This window comes from Aspergillus puulaauensis, chromosome 4 (assembly GCF_016861865.1).
Source record: "Aspergillus puulaauensis MK2 DNA, chromosome 4, nearly complete sequence".
Lineage (NCBI taxonomy): Eukaryota > Fungi > Ascomycota > Eurotiomycetes > Eurotiales > Aspergillaceae > Aspergillus > Aspergillus puulaauensis.
The window spans coordinates 1,564,628-1,590,426 of NC_054860.1; the positions used below are offsets into that span (position 1 = coordinate 1,564,628).

At 52.3% G+C, this 25,799-nt stretch overlaps 8 protein-coding genes across 8 annotated transcripts; 5 read left to right on the top strand and 3 right to left on the bottom strand.

Annotated features, from left to right (window-relative positions):
- Nucleotides 1-3,333: 3,333 nt before the first annotated feature.
- Nucleotides 3,334-4,276, bottom strand: APUU_40658A (alpha/beta hydrolase; the record flags this gene model as incomplete). Its single annotated transcript, XM_041703755.1, has 2 exons — nucleotides 3,334-4,093; nucleotides 4,143-4,276. 2 exons carry the CDS (start codon nucleotides 4,274-4,276, stop codon nucleotides 3,334-3,336), a joined length of 894 nt encoding a protein of 297 aa, XP_041556408.1.
- Nucleotides 4,277-4,569: 293 nt separating this feature from the next.
- Nucleotides 4,570-9,003, bottom strand: APUU_40659A (uncharacterized protein; the record flags this gene model as incomplete). The annotated part of the gene is made up of 1 exon (XM_041703756.1): nucleotides 4,570-9,003. The coding sequence occupies one exon, from the start codon at nucleotides 9,001-9,003 to the stop codon at nucleotides 4,570-4,572; it is 4,434 nt and encodes a 1,477-aa protein (XP_041556409.1).
- A 990-nt stretch (nucleotides 9,004-9,993) lies between these two features.
- APUU_40660S (uncharacterized protein) lies at nucleotides 9,994-10,851 on the top strand (the record flags this gene model as incomplete). The annotated part of the gene is made up of 1 exon (XM_041703757.1): nucleotides 9,994-10,851. The coding sequence occupies one exon, from the start codon at nucleotides 9,994-9,996 to the stop codon at nucleotides 10,849-10,851; it is 858 nt and encodes a 285-aa protein (XP_041556410.1).
- An 869-nt stretch (nucleotides 10,852-11,720) lies between these two features.
- APUU_40661S (uncharacterized protein) lies at nucleotides 11,721-12,562 on the top strand (the record flags this gene model as incomplete). The annotated part of the gene is made up of 2 exons (XM_041703758.1): nucleotides 11,721-12,210; nucleotides 12,276-12,562. 2 exons carry the CDS (start codon nucleotides 11,721-11,723, stop codon nucleotides 12,560-12,562), a joined length of 777 nt encoding a protein of 258 aa, XP_041556411.1.
- A 1,818-nt stretch (nucleotides 12,563-14,380) lies between these two features.
- On the top strand, nucleotides 14,381-15,341 carry APUU_40662S (uncharacterized protein; the record flags this gene model as incomplete). The annotated part of the gene is made up of 2 exons (XM_041703759.1): nucleotides 14,381-14,461; nucleotides 14,532-15,341. The coding sequence occupies 2 exons, from the start codon at nucleotides 14,381-14,383 to the stop codon at nucleotides 15,339-15,341; spliced, it is 891 nt and encodes a 296-aa protein (XP_041556412.1).
- A 1,358-nt stretch (nucleotides 15,342-16,699) lies between these two features.
- Nucleotides 16,700-19,715, top strand: APUU_40663S (glycoside hydrolase family 31 protein; the record flags this gene model as incomplete). Its single annotated transcript, XM_041703760.1, has 4 exons — nucleotides 16,700-18,617; nucleotides 18,670-18,805; nucleotides 18,855-18,988; nucleotides 19,054-19,715. 4 exons carry the CDS (start codon nucleotides 16,700-16,702, stop codon nucleotides 19,713-19,715), a joined length of 2,850 nt encoding a protein of 949 aa, XP_041556413.1.
- Nucleotides 19,716-20,127: 412 nt separating this feature from the next.
- On the bottom strand, nucleotides 20,128-21,730 carry APUU_40664A (uncharacterized protein; the record flags this gene model as incomplete). Its single annotated transcript, XM_041703761.1, has 2 exons — nucleotides 20,128-20,168; nucleotides 20,239-21,730. 2 exons carry the CDS (start codon nucleotides 21,728-21,730, stop codon nucleotides 20,128-20,130), a joined length of 1,533 nt encoding a protein of 510 aa, XP_041556414.1.
- Nucleotides 21,731-24,973: 3,243 nt separating this feature from the next.
- On the top strand, nucleotides 24,974-25,687 carry APUU_40665S (putative DUF814 domain protein; the record flags this gene model as incomplete). Its single annotated transcript, XM_041703762.1, has 3 exons — nucleotides 24,974-24,980; nucleotides 25,048-25,233; nucleotides 25,287-25,687. The coding sequence occupies 3 exons, from the start codon at nucleotides 24,974-24,976 to the stop codon at nucleotides 25,685-25,687; spliced, it is 594 nt and encodes a 197-aa protein (XP_041556415.1).
- Nucleotides 25,688-25,799: the final 112 nt, after the last annotated feature.

Genomic DNA, 25,799 nt, shown 5'->3' on the forward strand with positions numbered 1-25,799 from the left:
GCCTATTCAGTTTGAATCTAACCTCCTGCGACTCTCCAGCTCCAAGACGCACCTTCTCAAACCCCCTCAAAACATTCACCGGCCGCGTCCCCTTCGGCGAGCCATCATCTGGCATACTCAGGTACAACTGCGGGACAGTTGCACCGGCCACCTTCCCGGTATTCTTCACTGTCGCTGTGACTTCATATAATTCATCCCAGAGACGCGGGTTTCCCCCTGGGACTGTCTTTGCAGCTGGTGGCAGAGAGGTAATATCACCCTTGGACGGCGGCGTGATTTTGATATCGCGACTCAAGCTGAAGGTGCTGTATGACAACCCGTGGCCAAACTCATACTGGACGGCCTTGTCACTCGCGTCAAAGTGGCCTACATTAATCAGCACCTCCTCTATACCATCCTTTTTGGAAAGGATTAAAAGATACATACGGTAGTCAATCATAACCCCCTCCTCAAAATCCGCCTGCCACGCCCCCGGATCACTCGTTTCCTGCAGCTCGGACGAATTCGCAATTGGGGCATACCCATACTCAGACTCCTTCTTCGCAATCGTATACGGTAGACGACCGGACGGGTTGATATCTCCCCAGAGCACATCGACGATGCTGTTCCCAGCTTCCTGGCCCGGGAGGTGTGCGGCCAGGATGGCCGTAACGTTGGGGTGGTCAGCCCAAGGAAGGACGTTTACGCCGTTGGAGTGCAGAACCACGACGGTGTTGGGGCAGGTTGAGGCGATTCTGTTGACGACTTTGTCGCCCTCCCAGTCGGAGGCTAGAGTGGTGCGGTCTTCGTTTTCGGTTGCCCAGGATTTGAGGAAGACGAGGCAGACGTCTGGGGAGGAAGGGAGGAGGGCTTTCATGCTGTTATATTTAGTTATTGCACTTGAATGTATTTGGGTATGTAGACGTACTACGGACTATCCTTCTCGATAATGGCCGTGTTGTTCAGGACATACTGAACCAGCGCTTTCTTGGTGTATCCAACGCGCTGCTTGATAGCTTCAAGAGGACTAACGATGTAGCTGAAGAGTCCAGAGCCTGAACCACCGCCCGCCGCGAGCACGCCGTACTCGTAGTCGCTGACGTCGTTGAAGTACCACACCGACATGCCGTTCGTGACATCCCCCGCGTCATTGCCGAAGACTGCAACTCGCTTGGGGTCTTTCAGGGGTAGTGCGCCGTTCTTGTTCTTCAGCAGGACTGTTGCTTCGGCAGCGGATTTGCGGATGGAGTCGCCGTGGTTGTGGCGTACGTCGACGTTGGCTTCGGGGCCGAAGGTGTAGTTATGCTTGTATTCATCGGCTGGAGGTGTTAATATGCTTCAATATACTAACAGTGTCACTTACGACTCGAAAATAAAACAGCATTGAGCTCCTTATTGCTCGGGTCGATTGCTGGGAATCCCTTGTCTTGCTTCAGCTGGAAGTACGGCGCCATCACCCGGCGACACATATCATCCAGACGGTCCATTGTAATCGTGCCGTTGTTCACCGACTCGCTGATCTTCTCGTGGAAGAAGATCGGATAGTCCGGCGTGCCAGGCATATCCATGTCTTCACCAGAAGTGACGGCCGCAACGCCGCTGTGAGTAGCACCCCAGTCCGACATGACATACCCCTGGAACCCAAGCTCGCCCTTGAGGATTCCATTCTGGGCCTTGCTGTTCTGGCAGCCGTATGTCTGGTTGATTCTGTTATAGCTGCACATCACCTACATCAATCAGCACTCCTTCGACCTGATATCGCGGACATGGTCATACACTGGCAACCCCAGCCCTAACCGCCTCCTGAAACGGCCAAAGATACAACTCATGCATCGTGCGATCATCAATATTCGACGAAACACTCTCAATCGTCTTCCCCTCCTGATCCTGACTCGGCTGCCTCTGCGTCTCCTGCTCATTCCCAATAAAATGCTTTGCGCAAGCCTGCACCCCCTTATCTTGAATCCCCTTAATCGTCTCCACAAACAAACCCCCCGTTAGGTACGGATCAGGCGAGAAACCCTCCCAATTGCGACCCCCGTGCGGAGAACGCCCTAACGGTCCCGCAACCGGTCCAAGAAGCACATGGGCACCCTTTTCGCGGAACTCGGACGCCATTTGGCTCCCACGCTCGTATGCACCTTTTTTGTCCCATGATGCCGCGATTGTGATTCCGGCGGGGAACACAGAGGAGTATGTTCCTTGCTCTAGGCCCAGCGGTCCGTTGTGGATGCAGAGACCGCTGAAGTTGAGGCGAGGGATTGGGGCGATGTTGCCGACGCAGGGCCCTTCTGTGCCGGAGACTAAGAGGACTTTTTCGTCGAGGGTGAGTTGTGAGACGAAGGATGAGGCTTGGTCAAAGGAGGTGGGCCACCCGCGGCCGTCGGCGTTTGCTGTTATTTCGTTTTACGTTAGAATACGAGTTGCAGGGATGGTTGTCAGGGGCATACGCTGCGGGATCTCGTCTGCTGTTGGACTATGTAGGTAGTCATCGTGGTTCCAGGCGAAGGAGCCGGATATGGGGATTGCAGCGAGAGCTGCTATGGCCACGGCCGAGAGTCCTTTGGGGGCCATCATTAACACTTTATTCAAGAGTGGTTGTTGATCCTGTAGCTGGACAGGATGGGACTCTCGGTTTTTATACCCACGACGCGACAATTGACATCATCCAACACGTCCTTTCTTCCTGGATCGTCCGGGGTATCTCCGGTAGGCTAAGACTAAACACTGCTTCGGTACGTCCTTCCCCATGCTCGCCTCCAGAATGCAGTGGATAGTGGATACCATGAACAGTTTCGACTCCATATGCGGGTCCGTCCACCAAGAACAGGGGTTATCGACATTCCTTACGTCAGTAGAGTAGATCAGGAAGAGAACTGATTGATCCCCTGACAATCAATACAACAGTACTCCGTAGAGTAGATGTTACAAAGTCGATATTGTTTTCACTATACTTCTCATCCCTAACCAGATAGTATAGTTAACCCTATGAAACAGATTCTACACTTCCCCCAGAGATCCCCTAGCCAGTCGACTGTTCTGGTTTCAAACCCTGGTGAATAAAGATCTCCATCCCTGCTACATGATCGTCACAGCTCCTTTCCCACGACGACGAACCGATTCCCGATCGGAGCTTTTGGTGACGATCGCTGCTGTTTCAGGGCTGCTGGGCTGTATACCGCATCTGGTGTATATGCCAGCTGCCTTAACTCTTACTACTAGATTTATATGCGCTGTTATTGGTAACATGTCTGCTCATAATAACAAGGGATATTAGTAGTAGAACTATATTGATGACCGCTGCCTTCGTCTATTAATTAGCTGCCTTTCGCAAATCATCACTCTCTACTTCACCTACAAATACCTCAACACAAACTCATAAAGCTCCTTATTCTCATACCCAGGCTCAGCATCAAAAACATGATCCTTCCCCCGAACCCTCTCATACACAACATCCAACCCACAGCCCACCATCGCCCCAACAACCTCATCCGCCTGCTCAACTCCAACAGCACGGTCCGCGTCCCCATGCACGATATAAGCCGGCGGTAATCCACGATCAGATATATTCCGCGAAATCCGATACCGCCCTGCATCTCCATCATGTGGGTCACTGACGCCCAGCAACCCCGCAAGAGTCGCAGTCCGCAGCATATATCCATACATATAAGCGCGCGAGTCCTCATCAGGTGAAACCCCCGCGCTCGCCACCACAGGCGCATTCACATCGAGATACGGCGCCATTTCCTCCTTCTCGGCAACATAATTCCCCTGCGCCGGTAACTGAGGCGTCGTAAAGAACGACCCCAGCGGATCCGTAATAGGATAGATCGGGGCGATAACCTTCGGTTTCGGCTCGACGTACAACCCCGCCAGGAGGGCGAGATACCCACCCGCCGAACTACCCGAGACAGCGAGGCGGGAGACGTCGGCTTTTTCGCCGAGGATGGAGGGCAGATTGGTCCGGATAAATGAGATGCAGTCCTGGACGTCGCTGAAGATCTCGTGGACACTGGCTTGTGGGGCGAGGCGGTAGTCGGCGGAGATGGCGATGTAGTTGTATTTTTCTACGCCGGATCGCATGTGCGGGGCGATCATGTCTCTGCGGCCTTGTCTGTGGAATGTCAATAACCTTGTTGGACTGTTATAGGGTGGATGCGTACAGGAGACCGCCGCCGTGGAACCAAAGGAGGATGGGAGCTTGTTTGGGGTTTGGCGGGAGGTAGATGTCCATTGGGATCTGGAGGGACCCGACGGTTTTATAGGTGACAGTGGCCGAGGGTTTGATTGGTGCCATTTTGAATATAGATGTGGCCTTGAGATGAGAGAGTTGAAGGAGAATGGAATGAACGTCTCTTGTTTAGTGGGATGTTGAATGTTGACCCACTGCGGGGATGAATGTCTCCAATTCTCCAATTCCTCCGCATTGTTTACTGGAGTTATATTTACACCGAAGAGTACAGTATCGTGGAATCAACTGGAAACAATTTATATACAAACGTATAGCTATGCGGTTATATATATAATCAGCCAGTAGCGCACAGTGCAGATATGTAGTTAAAAGTTATATACAACAAAACAGTATATATATCAATAAATCCCCCACTTCACAGCCTGCTGCTTCGTATTCCCATTACACTTCATATCTCCCTTCGCGCCAACCCTCCCATCCGAATTCCCAAATCTATCAATCGTATCATTGATGATATCAATGACATCCTGGCCCCCCACAGCAAAGTTCACATTGCCGTTAACCTTGGTCGCCTCAACCCCAAACCGGCACGAGGCATGGTGCGCAATCTCGCGCTGGTTCTTGCCCACCACCTGCGTCGTCCACTTCGTGCTGGCATCCCCCCGGATATTCTTGATAATCTGGCGACAGTCCTCCACCTTTGGCGAGCCCCCACTCGTCTGATCCACAAACGACGAGTCGCCGCACGTACTCAGACCGGGGGGAATATCGCAGGGGAAAAACTCCGACGAGCCCTTCTTGGCTGTCTCCCACGACTGAAAGGCGCGCTCGGGAGAGCAGACCGGGAGCCGCACGGCGCCTGCCGCTGTGACGTCCACGTCGAGCAGTTTGTCGATTGCGCCGCTGCTCGAGGTATCCGTCTTGCCCTCCTTGTTCACCTTGTTATTCTGCTTCCAGGTATTCACGGAGCCTTTAATGAGGTCTTCCTTTGTGATGCCACCAAAGTTGCGGTCCTCACCACCGAGGGAGGTCAGGCCCGGCGGCCTGGAGAACTTGTTGCGCACGAATCTGTCGGTGGCGCAGTTGTCGTCACCACCTTCACAACTGGATTCCAAGATTTTGTAGTTTCCATCAGGATGGACGAGGTAGTAGCGGCGTCCATCAACACAGGCCCCCGTGGCGTCCATGGTGTCGTCTTTCAGGTAGTCACTCGCCGGGTGGTCCTCCTCGCAGTCGTATCCCGAGTCCAGGATGAAGGCGTAGGTCTTTGAGGCCCGCCAGATAGCCGGTATAGCGAACCCGTAAAAAGTCTTCTGTATATTGGCCCTCAGTTCGTTTTTGGCGTTCTCGGAAGTCTCGTCGGTTTCGTCGGAGGAGGAGGAGGAGGAGGTTCCGCTCTTGGATTTGCCCTCGATGAGTTTGCCGTCGGACATGGCGTCCCAGAGCACGTCGAGCGAGTCCGGGCTGCCGTCAAAAATCCGTTTCAGAGCTACTGAGGTGACGTTGGCCCAACCGTCGACAATCTGGCCCATATAGTTAGAGAACGAATCCTGCTTCTCGGGCGTCCAAGGAGAGTCGTCACCATCCGGTAGAACGTCCTTGGCGATGGTGGTGGATTGGCCGATCAGGGTCATTGTCGTGTCCTTGATGTTGTCCAGCTTGCTGCCCTTGGCGACGAAGTAGGGCAGCCTTTTCAAAAAACTGTTGAAGAAGGGCCCGGCAGCCGTGAGGGTTCCCACCGTCAGGAGGTCAATGAGCACCAGGATCGGTTCGTTGTCTTTCTCCGGGGAAATGGGCGCAAAGGTATTCTCAAAGTCCTTGAGTGCCGTGCCGGTAATCGCAGCAACCTCGAATAGGGTGTCATGATAGTCCTTGAACACATTGTGCACCTTCACCAGCGAGTTCCAGATCAGCTCGCCAGCAGGGCCAGACGTATCACTGTCAAAGCCCTTGTCACAGTCCTTCGCAACACAGCTATCATCAACCAGTTGGCCGCAGTTTGCATCCGAGCCGATATGCAGCGTCGATGAGACCGACTCCATGAACTTGACATTCGGCCGGTTGGAGTCTGTATCCTTCCAAATCCTCACAATGTCGTCCCATGCCGCATTTGCATTCAACTCGCTCCACCGCTCCCACGGAAAGTAGTCTAATTTATCCACAGTGAATTCATTCACGCAGTTCATATCCGTCCAGTTGCCATTCCGCGAATGGTCTGTCTTGGGATCGTCTCCGGCCTTGGCCAGCTGGATGAACGAGCCCCAGCTTGTCGCCGGCTGGGGCACATCATGGTATGTTTGCAAGTCACTGGCCCAGTCCGAAGTCCCTCCGAGACCCCACGCGCTGTATAGACTTGTGCGAGACTTCTTCGTCGCGGCGCTCATATACCCCACCCACTCCGTCTCGTCGTAGACAAGAATATCGCTGTTGCTGCTTGAGTCCACAAAGGTCTTGACAATACGGCTTTCGTCCTTCATGATCTCAGCAATCTCAGCGTCTGCAATATATCCAGCCGTGCCGGTGCACTTGCCCTTCTTCGCATCGGAGTTTAGACGGTCCCCCGTGTATTGACACTGAGGACCCCAGCAGCCTGCCTCGGCCATCTTGAACGAGCGTCCGTAACTCGTCACCCCAACTACGACCTTCTGGCCCGCAACGCCGGCTTTGGTGATCATGGCTAGCGACTGCTTGGTTTCGGTCAGGTTTACCTGGCTGCGCAGGCAGTTGCCCGCGTCACAGTCCTCGAATGCATTGTCGTTGTTGGCGTCCCACTGCCCGTGGAGGTCATATGTCATATAGACAATATAATCCACGACCTTTGATATCTCTTGGATGGGATACTGCTTCAAGTACCAATACGATGAAGGCGCAGCAATGGAAACCGATTTCCCGGGTAGGAGATTCTTAAGAACAACAAGGAAAGCCAGGTAATTCTTCCCCTCGTCAGGACTCCCAGGATCGTCCTCAGGAAGATCAGGCGCGCCAGGATACTCCCAGTCAATGTCGACCCCGTCAAGTTTATTCTCTTTAATAAAGTCCGCGATCTTGGTCGCCAGCTTCTTCCGATTCGCAGCCGTGACACCCTCCCGGAAAATCTTATAAGTCTCAGGCATAGTCGAGAAATCCCACCCCCCAAATGAGAGGATCTTCTTCACGCCGGAAATGCGTTTGAATTCACTAAACTGGTACGAGGACAGCGCATCACCAGTCTCGACTTCATAGTCCGCTGTCAGCGTCCCAAACCCGAAGTGGATGTGAGTATACGCCGAAGTGTCAATCTGTGAAACGTCTTGGAACAGACAGTCTCGGCTGAAGCAGTAGCCCTCGTAGTAGGCGATTTTGATATCACCGCTCCCGTCGCCCTTGACGACGTCCATACCGCAATTCGAGATACACCCGTAGGTACCGTTCTTTGCTGTCCCGGGTGCACCGGTGTTGGTGTCGATGCAAAAGTCCCTGGTGATGCCGCACTGGCCCCAGATATTGCAGCAGGCGTTCAACGGACAGGGGTTTAGGTCTGCAATATCCGTATTACTTTCAGCTGGGGCTTTAGTTCCTTGCTTCTGCGGACCGCAGACTGCATTGGCGATTGGGGCAGGGAATGGTGGTGTCCCTTTACTCAGACAAATGATGGTATCCTTGTACAAGGGTTCGCATCCGTTCCAGCCCCAGGTATTCTTGTTGAAATCCTCGAGATCCTGCCTTGTAAGGCTATACTCAGCAGCGAGGTTATCGCAGTTCTCGTCCGCCGCGACCTGATGCGATTTGCACGAGCCATCCTCGTTAGGCTTGGGGGAGAAATCTGGGAGGTCTCCGCTAGAGCAGCAGACGTGTTGCTTGGGCTTCAAGTTCTTGCAGAAATCTTTCCCCGGGTTGTACTTGGTGAAGTCAGCAGCCGAGATACCGCACTTTTCGGCGAGCTCGGGACAGCCGGTCCCTGCGTCGACTTGGACGGTGCTGCACTTGCCATCAGCACGGGCGTGGATTTCTCGAGTCTGGAGAGACGTGCTGTTGCTTGCACCTAGTAGCCGCGTGATGAATTTAGCTGTGCCAGGGTACTTGGTAGAGCCAGAGAACGACAGACATGTCGCGTTGGACCACGACTTGATAGCACTCTGGATAGGAGCGAAGGTCCTGTCACTGGTAGCCATGAAACCGAAGACATGGGTACTGTCATAGTGTGGCTCGCAGAGCTGCATGGCCAAGGTTGGCGACGAGACATTGAGGTTGTCAAGGTTATCCTCAAGAATCGCGAGAGCAGACTCGGTGAGGCCCTGATTCAGCAGACCCTGGCCAATATAAAGACCGATGCTAGCTTGACCAGACCGGCCGTAGATGATGAAGGGTCTGTCCGTGCTGGCACCATGTCCATTCTCAGCATACTTGCGGATCTGCCGGACGAGGGAGTGAATACCCGCGGACGCCAGGCCGTAGCCGCCCTGCCACCATCCAATCTCAAACTCAACGTCCACGGACTCAGCGGAAGCAGCAGAAATCCGGGCATTCTCATTCGACGACGGGGGCATGCGCGAGAAGTCGGGACCGAACGACGAGCAGGCATAGATGCGGTGATTGTCTGCCTGGTCGTCGACGGGATCGTGCAGGGAGAAGTCATAGAACATGGTCTGTTGGCATTTCCGGATCTTCTTGAAGTTGGGGTACACAGACCAGTTGCCTGTGTTGGGGCCGGATATGCTGCATCGTTCAGGACAGACGTCAATGTTGCGGTATGGAGTGATTGAAGACTGTCTGTGTCCTGGGGATGCCACGGCTCCATCAGAGAGTAAGAGGCCTACCCCAAGTGCCGCGCTGAGCCATGATAGATTCATCATGCTGGCGGGCTAGCCTAATAGGGGAATAAAGAGTGTATAGTATAAGAATGAAAAACTTAAGAATGTAAAGAATGTGAAGATGAAAGAATGAAGAGGAAAGAATGAATGTGATGATGCTCCCAAAGTGAGGCCTAACAGTACTCTTCAAATACTTCTACATTATCGCAAACTCCGGCCCAGCAGGTCAACAATCCCATCACAGCGTACTGGATCCTTCGCTTCGACCGGACGTTTCATCAGGCAATCTCGCAAGCTCAGCCTGAGCTCTAGTCTGTACAGGTCTTTTCGGCCCCATGGTGGTACTGATCAATATGGCGTTCCGATAGTGGAAACGACCAGTAATGGGAAACTATTACCCAAATGAATGGACAGAACCGATATCTCGATTGGTTAATTGACGACTAACGACTCTCGATCTTTTCGACGATGATGGTAAGGCGCTGAAAGGTATTGACAGGTGTGGAAAAGTGAGGGAAGCTCGCTACGGTGGAATAAGACAAAGGCACATGACCAACGTTGTCCTCCTTCCTAAAACAGACTCGCCAAAACAATCCAACACCAACACTTCCATCCTTCCTAAGGTAACAGCACTCATCCAAGACAACTTCCAACACCAACACTGCCACAACATCGGGAGTGATATGTTGCTTGGCTGTAGTTGCAGCCAATGGCACCGTCCACCTGCTGCAGAGGCCTCGTATATTCGAAACCTCCGACGAACCAGTTCCCATGCGATCTAGCCTTATGGACTAAGCTAGGCACTATCCAGGCCTAATTCTTCCATTACTTTCACTAACTGTGCACTAATTTAGGTTAAATTAAAATCCACAGGCCTCCCGCGATAATCTGTTCATCTCCCGAGTCCCTTTCGGCCTTTCTCTCCCCAGGAGTCTGCGGAGGCCACCACAAGTAAGAGCGCTTTTCCCTGCAGAATCTTCCATCCCATCCCATCCTCCTTTACCCACCGCTCAAATCTTGCTGCCCCTCACCATGCGCTTCCCTCCGACCTGCCAGCTCGCTACCTGCGTCCTTTTGGGGGCCGTCGTCGGCGCTACCTCCGACAGCGTGCTCGAGGTGGACTTGGTATTTCCACGCAACGAAACCTACGAACCCACCGACCGGTTCCCTATTGTTTTTGCCTTCCAGAACGCCAAGCTGGCAAAATACCTCAATCCGCATATCGACTACACCATTTTCAACTGGGCAAACCTGCCCGGCAACGACGGCGCGGACTGGTCGCATGATCTGAGGACCGTAAACTGGTCGTCCACCAATGATCCCTACTTCGCATACAACTTCTTCTCTGATAGCGTCTTACCAGAGGGTCAGTGGAAGATGACCTGGTCTGTTGGCTGGCAGAGCTGCAACGAGACTGCCTTCTCACAGCAGCTGGACACCAGCGCCATGGTCTTCAACTCCACCACCCGGGGTATCTCGTTTACCATCAAGAAGTCCGCCCCCAAGGTGGATCTCGTGTCTGCTACTGCGGACAAGACCAGCTGCTCCGGGGAATCCGCTTCGGATTTGGAGACAGGGGTCGCCATTCCCATCAATGTGACCGGGAAAACCATGGAGGTTCCGTCCTGGGTGGATTGGAGCGGCGGTGACACTTGCGCCGTGGTGGCATCCTCTATCCCCACACCCACTGTGGACCCTTGCAGGGTCAAGATAGACTCGGCGATTGAGGCGAGCATGTCTGCCGCCTGGACTGCCAAGCTGTGCAGGGGGGTTAACCCGCCACCTGACTGTCCGGAAGACGACCGGGGGGCGGCGCAGAAGCTGGTTGTTGTTGGGGTATCCACCCTTTTTGCTGCATTTGGGGCACTTGGGTTTTTGCTTTCCTTGTGATGGAGGTCCATTGGGCTGAGATCAAGTGGGGATAGGGCTGGAAGAGGCTACGTGGAGGCTGCGGCAGATTAGACTCGGTAGACAGATACCCGAACTGGGCTGGCCAATTAATACTGAAACCCTGAGACATCAAGACTAGTATTAGGTATTAGTAAAGAAAATATCCCCGACTTCAATTGATAGTATTGAGCATACTCCGTGTTTCTCGGCAGTTTTCAAGTTTCCCGGTGCATACACTAGCACTCACTAACGTCCTAGCTCCTCAACAACTAGCATCGATGGACCATACCCTGCCTGCACTCTGGAAACCTGATATCAGAAGCCTTTGCGAGTCTACGGTTTTGGATGAAGGCTTTCAGGCTTCCAACACCTCCAAGTGGAGCATGGAACGCAGTATCCTACTAAAGTAGGCAGCCCTACTTCCTCCACTCCATGTTAGGGCTAAGTATACTAATGCGCAGCAATTTGGCCCCCAAGGTAGACTCTGCAAGGTACACTGCAGTGTTACATCGCTTAGGTTCCTGTTCATGAATCATGAACCCCCTGGATTTGGATCCGAGCTTCTACCGACTGATGCGGTGCTGGCCGTGCTGTCTTCGCGAAGTCTCTGCACCCACGGACTCACACCTATTCCACTTTTTCAACTAGTCGTGTTTCCAGTAGTATCGTAATAATCAAAATCACACCCTAGAGATTTATCCAGACTGGAGGAAACAATAAGCCACTTTGGTAGACATTTGATAGCAGACGGTGAAGGAGCCGTCTATATAACCCATGCCGATCCCAATTGTCCAAGCAGACAGCCTCTGACGATCAGTCTCTCTTCCCTAAGCCTCTTATCCTTGTACACCTCAAACCAAACTAGTCCAATGCAGCCCAAGCACCTTCTCACCGGGCTCGCCCCAGGCCTGGTCTCAGCAGCAGCCCTCCATCTCCGTCGGGAGGTGAACTGCGACTTTTCCACGACGGCTGATGCAGGCGCCACATGCGAGAGCTTCGCAGACACCTGGGGGCTGTCGGTTGACGATCTCAAGAAGCTTAACCCCGCGATCGCCTGTCCAGATCTCGATACAAGCAAATCTTACTGCGTGATCGGCACTGTCACTGAAGATCCTGAAACCACCTCCACCTCTACCACAATCACGTCTACGTCTACGTCCACTGTGACTACTACCACCCAGCCTCCAACAAGCACTACCTCCAAGCCAACCTCCACCAATGAACCCCAAATGCCTGGCATTGGAGACAACTGCGATGCCTTCTACAAGGTCAAGTCCGGTGACCAGTGCGACACCATCGCCAAGGCAAACAGTATCACCGAGGAGCAGCTGAAGAGCTGGAACGACGAGATCAACGATAGTATGTCCCTCCAAACCCACTCTTCCTCTGCATAGATCCAAGTCCCTAAACCGAACATGAACCAGAATGCACAAACCTCTGGCTAGACTACTACGTCTGCGTGCACGTCCCCGGCGCAACAGCCACCTCAACATCCCCAAAACCAACTGATACCCCGTCTGGCCCTACGCCCCAGATGCCTGGTATCGTGAGCAACTGCAAGGACTTCCATCTTATTGAGGACGGTGGGAGCTGCTGGTCCATTTATACAGATGCCGGTATTACCCTGGACCAGTTCCGGAAGTGGAATGCGGAGGTTGATGCCGGGTGCACGAATCTGTGGCTTGGGTATTATGTTTGCGTTGGTATTTAGACGAGCGGTATGTCTATTTTATTGATGTAGCTTATATAAATATCGAATAAGCCATATAACTATTATGAGGGTATTATTTAACCAATGTCTGGATGGCATGTGACCCTGTCTGCCCTATTTACCTCCCTACCGCCACGGCAATATAAAACGCTTGGCTCGAACAGAATAGGGAATTTACATTGTGGACAGCAATTACTCTCCGCTCCAGTTATACGCTTGTTAGATATTGCCCAGATTCAATTTCTGGTTGATCTTTAGAGTATCGGGCCTAGATTTGGGGTCGAGGAAGGAGCAAACGCATGGCATCCATCGCACCTGCCTTATACTGCGATGTTTCATGATACTATTTAGGAAGGTACGTTCATTCAGGAAGGCACAACTTGAGTGATGGTTTGTTGCACCTTCCTCATGGGCAGAGATCTTTGGAGAGTGGGAATATCGGGTATCTCGGGAGACTCTAGGTAGAAGTAAAGGCGAGTCTGGACATGTCGGGCACAACCTAGAAATGGAGACTGCAGGTTGAGGTGCGTTTTGCAACCAGCATGTATCTAAAGTGACGTTTCTGCGCACAGTTAGTCTGATAGTGTGTAGCTAAAGACCTATACTTTGTGAATAGAGCAAGGTAGAAATGGTCCCTTGCAATAGGTAGTTGTTGATTACCCCAGCTAACTGGTACTGAATCGTATCCGGAACTTCTTTGTTCGTTGTTATATTGTAGGGACTCTGTACTCTTATTGTGCTGATGCATCCTCCTGCTCACAGTAACCCTATCTCTTAATAGTTCTAGAAGATGACGCGAACAGAACCGAAAGCCCCCCGAATCCTTCAGTCATGACAGGTGTCTATCTAGTGACCAGATCAATTATAAATCTGGGGCAGTCCAGCAGGATTGAGTCGCCTGGGAGATCATCGTCAGCCGTCAGCCACATCCGGTGCATAAACCCCGCATATGCTGTCTTATCGTGGGGACATAGCGTCATCGGTGCATGTCCATGTATACTTGTACCTAGACAGGATATACGCGTCTTCCCCTCTGCTCTAGTAGTCCGGGTACACTACCACTTTGCATTTCCTCGGCGGGGTTAGATTATACCCCTCTTTACATGGTGATAGGTTAAATCGGTTTAAGCCGTGATATATCTCACGACATGGCAAGCAATGACCCGGCGGGAGATGACTTTAAATATTGGTCGTAGGTATGGATAAGGATGCCTACTACTACGAGAATATTCCGACCTCTGCCAAGCATGTTCGTGCGCTGTTGCTCTACAGTTGCTACAACGGTGATCTGAAATAGTGAAAATATACAAAACAACCCTAGGCACTGGTTCAGGAGGTGGTTAGGGCCGGTGCCAGTGTTTGTCCATGTTGCTTCCCACTATACCTGGGTCGAGAGCTTTAAATAAGCAGAAGGGATTGACTAAGGTTTGGGAGGTGACTAAGTTTTCTTCAGGCGATGCTGGAAATTTCTGGTTGTGGTGGACTGATCCATCGAGAGTCATTGCCTTTAAATGGCAGCAGCAGCTCAAGTCGCTCCTTCCTCAACACCAGCAAGAAACTGTTAGGATCCATTTCGCTCAATTTTGCGACGTCTCTACTTAACCTGGTAAGATATGCTCGACTCCACTGCTTTAAGCGACCTTTGCAAGTCTATATCGAACTATATCGCTGATTATCATGGCCCGAAGTGCAAGCACCGCGCAAAGTAACCGCGCAAGCCCACGAAAAAGTGGCAAAAAGGCGACACCTATAGCATCTACCGAATCTTCTGTGCCCATATCTGGGCCGTTTCCTCCCCGAGTTCGAAAGGCCGTCAACATGTCAGCCGATGAAACATGTTTTATGTGTGATCTAGAGCCCGACCACTGCGCGCACGTCATAGCCGAGGCAGATCGATCAGTATGTATTATACAAGATAGGGAGACCTATAGGCTAGTAATAGTACAACTAACAGTACCTTTCAACGCAGATTCATATCCTGGCCCAGAAAGGTCTCATTAACTTTGACCTCAGGTCGGAGATGAATGGAATTGGGCTATGCGCATCGTGCCATGTTAGATACGACGACCAGTCAGACCCGAGACTGATTTTCTATCCCCAAGACATCGACTTTTTCATTCTATTCGAGCTTCGTGATCGGGTCCGGCGGAGCAAGGATGGGTCCTTGCGGACAGTGCCCACAGCGGCACAATACGCCACACGGGGTGCGCTATATACGAGGATTGTTTTCAGCAGAAGGGGGCAGGATAAGGCAGTAGTCAAAGATCCAGCGCGCTGGAACGGTGCACCACTAGGCGCTCTTAAAAGAGCATTTGATATTATGGGATGCCCCAGGGCAGACGGAATCCCGGAAGACGATATGCAGCGCTTAAGAGATCTTTGGGATCTCTACCACAGGGATAATGACAATACAGCCCGCCGAGTGACAGCCCGGTATGGCTTCAGCGACGCAGAAGAAGATTTCGGCCTTGGAGGGATCGACTCGGACAATGATGAGCAGGGTACGTCGGCGGAGAGTCCATCGAATGACCAGGGGGGAGCGGACGTGACTATGGAGGAGTTGGACTCTCTAATAAGTGAAAGCGAACAGACCGGCCTGGACCAAGATAGCAGGTATAATGACGGGTCATTGAGGAAACAGCCTGCCACTGAGAACCCAAAGTATGCGTCCTTTGACTATAGAAACTGGTGTTGGCAGTTTGGTCCGAAGTCAACTTCGAACCAAAAGGCCAAGGAATTTACTCTGCTTGGGCCTGGGTCCTTTGGACACAGCATATAGGGGCAGAATATCTGGCTGCTGTATCTTTTCTGTTTGCCTTTTCTGTTTGTCTTTTGGAGGGCTCTGAGTATTGTTCTGTGGTTGTTCTTGCATGCCACCTTGTAGTCCTCTAATACGAATTAACCATCGATTCCTGGAGAAAGGAAGTCAGGACTAGTGTATAGAAGCTCCTTTAGCTCAGTATTAGTATCTATAATATTAATAGCTTTATAATTCAATTACCTAGCATTTGTTTGTTTCTCTTTTTCTCTTTTATTCTTTTCTAGTATGGCTTATAGCAGACTCTAAAAATAATCAAACTAGATTAGATCTAGCTTCTTTATTTTTTAATATAGATTCAACTAGATGATGGCTCTCCGAAGGGGACGCGGCCGGTGAATGATAGTCAGCTACCTGTCTAGCTATTATATATCCTGCTCTCTTTGCTGTCAGTCTGACCCTTGTCGCGATAGACTATAGTGTAGTTGACTCCCGAATGGCTAACTGGAACGCTGAACGTCGCAAGGCAATCTGAAGTCAGTCTTGCGAAGCAGCTAAATATATAAGATCTACACTAGTCTTTGGGTTGCTTTTGTGCTGAGAGCAGGGTATCCCTGTTATCAAGCTGCAGGTTGAAGTCACCATTAGCTTTAGGTTTGCGGCTTGAAACATACTATATCTACTATAATGTATGTCTTGAATCAGGCAAGACTTGCCGAACTAAATATATTGTTAAGTGGACAATTGTCGGTATAACGGTCGGCACAGTAGCAATTGAAGCAAAAGATGAGCGACCGGATATAATGCTGTATAAGCAAGAAGTAACAGTTTGAATTGAATCAGACCTCGATACTGCTAGAAATTATCAAGAGCTCAACTGCTAGCCGGAAAGACTGGAATGAGGCTGTGCAGCAGGGCCTGGCAGATCGTCGGCGTGGAGAACCACAGAACAAGGGGAAACCCCGGCCTTTTGCCGGCAGACTAGACCAGATACGAACTGATCAACATCTTGTGGAGATACAGCGTTGCATTGCTCGGTCTTTTACCGGGGAACTGGCCCAGCGGCGGGGGATGCCGACACCCCTCTTCGGCCACGGACACCCTCCCACCGAGCTTGAAGCTGGTTATTACCGGATAAATTGCACGTCCCAAGGCAATGGCAACAGCGAGAAGCTCGGCGAGCCATAGAGATCGAATAGCTCCAGGAGCTCGGGCCTTGGAAGGTGGCATGGCAGTCGGATGGCCTCATGCCACAATTTCCGGAGTGGAGACGGCCTTGGCTCATTCCATGCATTCTCCGCAGTGGCAGACGCTCGCTCCGACATAGAAACTATATAAGGGTGAATTAGCCCCGTAGCACATCTCTTCCCCAGGCAAGCATGTATCTCAAGAAGCTGCTCACGTCGGCTGCAGCCCTAAGCGGCACCGTCTTTGCGCAGAGCCAGGCCGGGGTCGACCCCCTCGACAAGCCTGGCAATGATCTCTACGTAAAAGACCTTTCCAAGTGTCCTGGATACAAGGCGACCAACCACCGGCACACCCGGTCCGGGTTCTACGCGGACCTGTCTCTCGCTGGCCAGGCCTGCAATGTGTATGGCACTGATCTGCCGGAGCTGAAGCTGGAAGTCGAGTACCAGACCGACAACCGCCTGCACGTCAAGATCCTGGACACCAACAACACCGTCTACCAAGTCCCAGACAGCGTGTTTCCGCGCCCTGGCTTCGGGCAGTGGTGCTCGCCAAAGGACAGCAAGCTCAAGTTCGACTTCAAGGCCGACCCGTTCTCGTTCACGGTCTCTCGCACAGACACTGGCGAAGTCCTCTTCGACACCACCGGCACCAAGCTCGTCTTTGAGAGCCAGTATGTCTACCTCAAGACACACCTCCCCCAGAACCCGCACCTGTACGGACTGGGCGAGCACAGCGACTCGTTCATGCTGAACACGACCAACTACACCCGCACAATCTACACCCGCGATTCCTACGGAACACCCCCAGGCGAGAACCTGTACGGTGCGCATCCCATCTACTTCGAGCACAGACAGAACGGCACGCACGGGGTGTTCCTGCTCAACTCCAATGGAATGGACGTTTACATCGACAACAAGGGCGGCCAGTACCTCGAGTACAACATCCTCGGCGGCGTGCTCGACTTCTACTTCATCGCCGGTCCCTCCCCGCGCGATGTCGCCGTCCAGTATGCGGAAATCACCCAGACCCCGTTGATGACGCCCTACTGGGGCCTGGGATACCACCAGTGCAAGTACGGCTACCAGGATGTCTACGAGGTTGCCGCCGTCGTGGCCAACTACTCCACCAACGACATCCCTCTCGAAACAATGTGGACGGATATCGACTACATGGACCGCCGGCGCATCTTCACCATCGACCCAGAGCGGTTCCCAGCCGATCTCTACAAGGACCTCGTGGACACCATCCACGCCAGAGACCAGCGCTACATCGTCATGGTCGATCCGGCCGTGTTCTACAAGGAACCCAACCCGGCTCTGGAAGCAGGCCTCGCGTACGACACTTTCATGCGCGACAACAAGAGCGCAATCTACCAGGGCGTTGTCTGGGCCGGGCCCAGTTACTTCCCTGACTGGTTCCACCCGTCTGCGCAGGAGTACTGGACGGAGCAGTTCCTGGAATTCTTCGACGGCGAGCACGGTCCGGACATTGATGCCCTGTGGATCGACATGAACGAGCCTGCAAACTTCTATAACCGTCCTTATCCTGGTAACAACACCACGCCGGAGGACTTTGCCGAGGTGGACGGCGACCCTCCTACTCCGCCTCCTGTTAGAGAGGGACCTGACGCCCCTATCCCGGGCTTCCCAGCCAGTCTGCAGCCAAACTTCCCTTCCAGCGGGGAAACAACCAAGCGCTCGTCTTCATCATCTCTGGTCCCTCGCTCACAAACCCCCCGCAACCTCGGCTCCGGCCACTGGCGCCACCCCAGCCACCACGACTCCAAAGCCGGCTGGCAGCACGGGCACAATACCGGCTCCGGCTGCGGCCCCAACGAATGCAAGGGCCTCCCGCACCGCGAGTTCATCAGACCCCCGTACATGATCCAGAACGGCGCGGGGCCTACCCTCGCCGACGGCACGGCGGACACGGACGTAGTCCAGAGCGGCGGGTACGTGCAGTACGACACGCACAACCTGTACGGGGCGATGATGTCGTCGCACTCGCACAATGCGATGCGGGCGAGACGGCCGGATGACAGGGCGCTTGTTATTACGCGCAGTACGTTTGCGGGTTCTGGGAGGGATGTTTCGCATTGGCTTGGAGGTATGCATCAACATTAAACCCCTAGTTAGGGTATGGAATGCTAATTGTATAGATAACGAGTCCGGATGGCTGTGGTATCGTCTCTCGATCAGCCAGATCCTGCAGTTCGCGTCGCTGTACCAGATTCCTGTCGTGGGGCCTGATGTCTGTGGCTTTGGTGGGAATACAACGGAGACGTTGTGTGCTAGGTACCATCCCCTCCTCTATATAACACTCTACCCTGCTAATAGTGTATAGATGGGCAACCCTCGGCTCGTTCTACACCTTCTTCCGCAACCACGCCGAAATCACCTCTGCCGGCCAGGAATTCTACCGCTGGCCCACCGTAGCCCAGGCTGCCCGAAATGGAATTGCCATTCGATACCAGCTGCGTACGCTCCCCTATACCCACTCACCCTTTTGTATACTCTACTAATGATCATAATTACATGTATAGTCGACTACATCTACACCGCAATCTACAAGCAAAACCAAACGGGCACACCAACCCTAAACCCGCTATTCTTCAACTACCCCTCCGACAGCAACACCTACGCCGTCGACATGCAATTCTTCTACGGCGACGGTATCCTCGTCTCGCCCGTGACCGAAGAAAACAGCACAAGCGTCACCCTGTACCTCCCCGACGACATCTTCTACGTCTGGGGCAGCGGGAAGCCCGTCCGCGGCCGCGGCGAGTACATCACGCTCGACGACGTCGATTACACCGATATCACCGTGCACTACAAGGGCGGGATCATCTACCCGCAGCGCGTGGAGAGCGCGAACACAACGACGGCGCTGCGGAAGAAGGGGTTTAATCTTGTGGTTGCGCCGGGGCTTGATGGGGAGGCTAAGGGGTCGTTGTATCTGGATGATGGGGAGAGTCTTGTGCAGGATCGGGTTAGTGAGATTGGTTTTGCGTATAAGGGGGGCAAGTTGAGTATGAAGGGGAGCTTTGAGTTTGAGGCTGGGGTGGGGATTGAGGTTGTTACTTTGCTTGGGGTGGATAGGCCCGAGAAGGTTGGGGATGGGGTTGAGTATGATGAGGAGAATAGGAAGTTGGTGGTTCAGGTTGATGTGCCTTTGACGAGGGAGTGGGAGAAGACGGTTGTTTGATAGAAGAAGTGGTGATTCCTTGGGCGATAGTTAGGGCTTGCCTAATCCTCGTCTAATCAACAAATAATGGATCTTTTATACACTTGAATACTGTGACCCGACATACCATATAAACTAAAGCCAATTGTCTGAAGGAGCTATAGAATATATTGTTAGACCATTTCCCTCTCCGCACCGGCTTCCACTTCCAGGACTGGAGCTGCAGATCCAATCCAAGGGCTCGCTCCGGGCTTCTCCATCAGGTTTGGCTTGCAGATTGGGTTTGCTGTAAGCTATCTGGCTTGGCTGGTTTGCTTTGTCTCTGCTTTGTATTAGGTGTTTAATATGTATTCTGATAGCCTAGCCCTATTATTATTTCCTATATTAAGTACACAATCACGCAGTAATATAAAAAAAAGCCCAGATTTACCCCCTACGCCCCAATCCCATCCGACTCCGGCGGACCCTTGTATGCTATACCATGTTAGCTACTCCAAAGCCAAATCCAAACACAAAAGATCAAAGGAGAGGGAGGGGGACATACACTTCCTCGCATGCACGGCATACCAAAACCCAGCAATACTCGCAAACCCGACCAGCACAACAGACGCATAATTCATCTCCACCTGCGTCGTCGGCACAGCGACAGGCATACTAAACAGTACAACCTGAAACGCAATCCAAGCCACCGCAACAAGATTCACCACCGTCCCCAGAAGCGGGGGACAGCTGAACCGCGCCCCATTCACCTCCGCGCGCCGCTGCACCAGGCTAATCGCAATCGGGATCAGATAGCTAACAGAGAGACCCATTACACCGACGGATACGAATGCCGTGAAGGCGGATGAGCTGCCGAGGTTGATACACCCTAGAAGTGCCTGGACGGCTGTTACGAGGCAGAGGGAGTACACGGGGATCCGCGAGTCGGGTGTGATGCGGTACCAGAGGGGGGAGAGGGGGAGGGCTTTGTCGCGTGCGAATGCCCAGGTGCATCTGGACGCGGCGGTTGTGATGCTGATGCTGCAGCAGACGGTGAGTATGAGGACGAGGATGAGGAGGCCTACGCCGCCGGCGTTGGAGCCGGTGACGGCCTTGAAGAGCACGGGCATGGCTTGGCCGTAGGGGGCGTTGATGAGGAGTTCTAGCGGGGGCAGGGTGAAGCAGATTGGGATGATGTAGGAGAGGCCTGAGAGGCCGAGGACGGGGCCTGCGAGGCTGATTGCACGGGGCACTTGGATGGAGGGTTCGGCTGTTTCTTCGGCCATGGAGGAGATCATGCCGACGATGGAGAAGGTGTATGCGGAGGGGAGGAGGCCGATGAAGAAGGAGAAGTTTCCCCAGCCGGAGATTGTTTTGTTGAAGTCGCTGAAGGCGTACGTTGCGTCGTGCCGGCCTTGTTTGGCTTGCACGAGGAGGGTTACCATGATTACGATTAGCATCATCACGATCCAGCCCGCGCAGATGGTGTCGAGGACGTGGAGCCAGCGGTTGCCGAAGATGCAGACGAGTAGGACGGTTAGAAGGATTGCCCATAGGATCAAGAGAAGCTGCCACGGTGCAGCCTCCCAGTCCGGGTTATACATGGTAATCGCACCGGCAATCAACTGGGCAAATCCAAAGTTCACTCCCAGCGCTGTCATCCAGTTGCCAATCACCCAGATCCAGCCGGTGATATAGGAGACAACCGTCTTGCCTTTGACGGCAATTTGGAAGGACCAGTAATAAGGACCTGCCGCGGTGGGATATCGCGAGGCGAGCTCTGCTACGGAGATCGCAACACACTCCGCCAGACAGACCACCATGATCCATCCCACAAAGAGAGGCAGAGGTCCGCCGCCGTAGCTTGCATTCACCAGGGTGGTCCCGATTGCGAACGGCGGCGCAGCAATGGCAAGCGATTGGAAGACAAGGGTTGAGGTTGATCGTCTGGTATGGAGGACAGCCTCATAGCCCAGGGCGGCGGTGTAATTCTCGATATGGCCGGAGGATACATCTTTGCCTTCGAAGTCTGAATTGGTTTCTGATTTTGGCGCCATTTTAACTAATTCACCGAATTATTCGCCCAGAGGATGTGTGGTATCCTCCCATCTTATATCCCCAGCTATGACATAGATGTCGATAGACTTTCGCTCCCCGCAATTCCCCTCTCGCTCCTGTCGGAAAGATGATCTCCGTTCGTGAAGCTGTCCCTGTTGCGGTAATGAGTCGAGCGAACGACTGCAGGGCTGGATCTAAATACCCCAGAGTTGGTGTTGTGCGCCTGGCGGGGGAGCATGCCCTATTCTGGTAAACGTTTCCCTGTACGACCACGGACCCACGACTCCGCATATTTACTTGCCATCGTCTCATTCTGAATAAGTTGCTACTTATAAGGTTTGCCTAGGCATTAGTGGAATGCATAATTGATGTGCAACCATGGCTTGGGGCAGTCAAACATGCCTGCAACAGTGGCTTATGGGCCTCACCTCTGGTATAGGGCTACTAGTATTTACTTCATCGTCGAGGATAGACAGTGTATTGGAAGACCAGAAGATAAAGTACAGTGGCATGAATAGGTATATTGGTGGACTACCAAACTTCTCCCAGCCCTGGAATACGGCGCATCTGAGCATATACATCCAACCGACATGTGAATGACAGAAGAAAGGGAAATTGGACTCGTCTTAGATTCGCCGAAGACATCTAGTTACCAGCACTGCGTAGAAGTTCGAGTTCATCACTCGTGGCCCTCCACCCGAAAAAGGGCTTCAGCGGTTCTACTCCTCCTCAGACCTCCACGATGAAAGGCGGAACTGATTGTTGAAAATAAGCGATAATCCTCAGCAAGAAAATGGCACCCCTACATAATTGACAATAATCGAGAAATGATGCGGATTGCCCATGGTTCGTCGAGGATTGCCCGGAAAGCAGCCATGATCGCCGGAGCTGGTCAATGTAGCGGTTGAGGAAGTCCAATGCCATCTGAATCTGTTGGAGCCCCTCTTGCAAAGGACCAAGCGACCAAAACATGGTGAGAAACAAGTCGATGTACCAATCACGGGAAGGCATGGTTACGTCGAGAGAGAAGAGTATGTTTGAAATGTAGGCACAATCGTAGCTTTGGGGAATCAAGCGGAGAGTATCCTGAGAGGAGAAGAGAAAGGATAAAACACAGCGTCCATGGACGGGTTGATAACCACCTGTATATCTTCATTGAGGAAGGCACGGCTGTACTGTAAATTGGAAAGGGCGGCCATGGTCTGAGGTTGGAAAGTCCAGTAATTGGAAGGACCATGGACGCGAGAGGGCTTTCTGGGTAGGATGCATTGTTCGGTGATCTTCAACTATGAATAAATAGCTGCCCGAGAGCTCAATGGGTATTCAAACAATATAGATTAGCAGAGAAGTAAATGTCTTTATAGTTATGTTGGCTCAACGCGCAGACAGAAATTAGGGCTACGATACTCTGCAAGACCCCAGTGCAATCAAGCTGCCCTTACAACTCTGCAATCGACACGGGGTAAAAGTTTTTAATATTCATTCATTCTGAGTAAAGTTATCATTCAAGAATATGACTGTATTTCGCGGACAAGACTGGTTGACATGGTAGTTGGCTTTCATTGATAGATCTCTATGCAACTGGCTGTATAGTCTCGCAAGGGGCACTGGCAGTGGGCTATGTGTCAAAATAAATGTCACCGTGTCGAAGGTACCAAGTCCGACGGTACGTCTGGTATTTAGTGCGGCTAGAAGCGTACCAGATCTCAGTATCAGTCGGCCCGCCCAGGTTTTGCCTCCAGCGGACGATGATATATCGGCCATCATCGGTACTCTCAGGACCAGCAATATAGGCATTACAACACATGCAAGCACAATTATTCGGTCCCAGGACCCTATTGCAAGGGTTGTAGAGAAAGTCGATGAGGTCAAAGTGCGGGCAGAGGAGTATGGGCTCCATCTCGTCCCTCAGGGAGAGCATCTCATTCCTCAATCCAGCCTGTACCCTGGCCCGCCAAGGTCGACTCAAGTGTAAACGGTATGTTTTCTGCACTTCCAACCTCTGCACGTCAAGGGATACCATCATCGTTATGTATACCAATGCATGTGCATGATAGGTAATTGAACAATGATGCATAAGGCATCGTTTGCCGGAGCTGACAGAGAATTCGAATGCCCGGCGGATAGTGAGAGGCAGCGAAGTATCAAACGCGCCTTCACGCAAGCTCTCCTCTAGTCGAATACGATCGAAGAAAGTTAGGGAGAGACAGGGGCATATATCCACTACACCGCTGTGATAATTGCATTTGCGCTGTTCAGGTGAGTCAGACCGCAATCCAAACCGGCGCGGTGGATGCAACTTTAAACACCCCGAGCAGTATAGCCAACGTTCATTCTCCAGTCGAAGCAGAAACTGATTGCGTAGAAGTTCTGGTTGGCTGAGTGGGGCCTCATATGTTCTCCCCGACCTTGGCCAAGCCAGGCTATTGTCTTTCAGGACGTGGCCGCAGAGAGAGTACAAAGACTTGCAGGTAAGCGCCAAACAGGCCTGTGACAGAAGAGATAGCAATGGAAATATCATGATCAAAATATCAAAAGGAAGGTCCAGGAGTAAAATAGGATGGTGGGCTTTTGGACGCAAGTGCACCAAAGTCCGTTCCATCGGCTTTTCTGGTGAAACCCCTGACCCCCCAGTTCTCTGGCGCCTCCATGCGGCGTACTTCGCTCTGACGCCGAAATGGGGTAAGAGACGTCGAATTCTGCTGTGAGTATTATTGTGCTGTTCCATGATGGGCTTGACTGAAGAGGTATTGAAGAGGATGAGATTGCATGTGCAGGCCAGCCCAGTTGTGATCTCATTTCGGAGCGTTGTGCCGAGAGGTAAACCTTGAACTGCAAAGTTAAAGTGAGAGCAACCTTGGTTGCCTGATCATTCGATCCAGAGAGCTTCACTACAAGTGGCGTAACACCAGGCATATGATGGACATTGGTATTTCTTTGGTATAGATAAGTGGATGTCCCGATTAGGAAGGAGGGCCAACCGAAGGGTTTCTCCGCTCCGAGACCGCATCCGCAAAAGATTATTGATTGATGCTACTCCAGTCGATTCACTCACCAACAAGAAACAGCCCGTACCTTTCCGACACCATGGTGTACTACTTCACATCCAACGTGGTGCAGCCGTCCGCCTACATCTACATGGGCAAGGACAAGTTCGAGAGTACGACTGCTACCCCGCTTGCGTCAAACAGTGCTGATCGCGAAGATAGACGAGGATCTGATTAAATACGGGCTGGAAAAGGATGTCTGGTACGGTTACTTTTGATCCCATCTTCGCTATTCGAGCTGACGCTAATTCAAGAGATGCAACATGCAGGGTTCGTCGCACAGTCCAACTTGAATATTCTCCGATGCCTCAACCTAACCCCGCTCCAGTTCCACGTCGATAATTTGTCCAGTGCACACGTATACGTCCGGCTTCGCGATGGCGAGTCATGGGATAGTATTCCGGAGGAGCTCCTGGTAGACTGCGCACAGCTTACCAAGGCCAACTCAATCGAGGGTTAGCTACGACTTGAACTGGTGTCTTGTTGATGGGATCTAATCGGGCGACAGGAAACAAAAAGGATAACATCACGATCATCTACACGCCCTGGTCGAATCTGATGAAAGACGGGTCGATGGCGGCAGGTCAGGTTTCGTTCCACAATCACAAACTGGTCAAGAAGGTCTTCGTTGCGGAGCGAGAAAACGCCATTGTCAACCGACTCAACAAAACAAAGGTCGAGAAGTTCCCCGACCTCCGGGCGGAGAAGGAGGAGTACGCAAAGGTGCAGCGATGGGAGGAGAGAAAGGTGCGGGAGGGGAAGAAGAACAAGGAGAAGCAGGAGAAGAAGGAGAGGGAGCAGATGAAGTGGCAGAAGGACCACGCCTACGATGACATGTTCAGCGAAGAGAACCTGGAGGCCAGCAACAACCAGGACCGGGATGCAAACTTCGAAGACGACTTCATGTGATGGTATCTAGATCGAGTTTATACCCGCAATAGAGTCTCGCTGTTGCACGAACTAATCGCCAGCCAATGGTAGAAGTAGAAATAACAACTGTAGACGGAGCGATACGCACGCA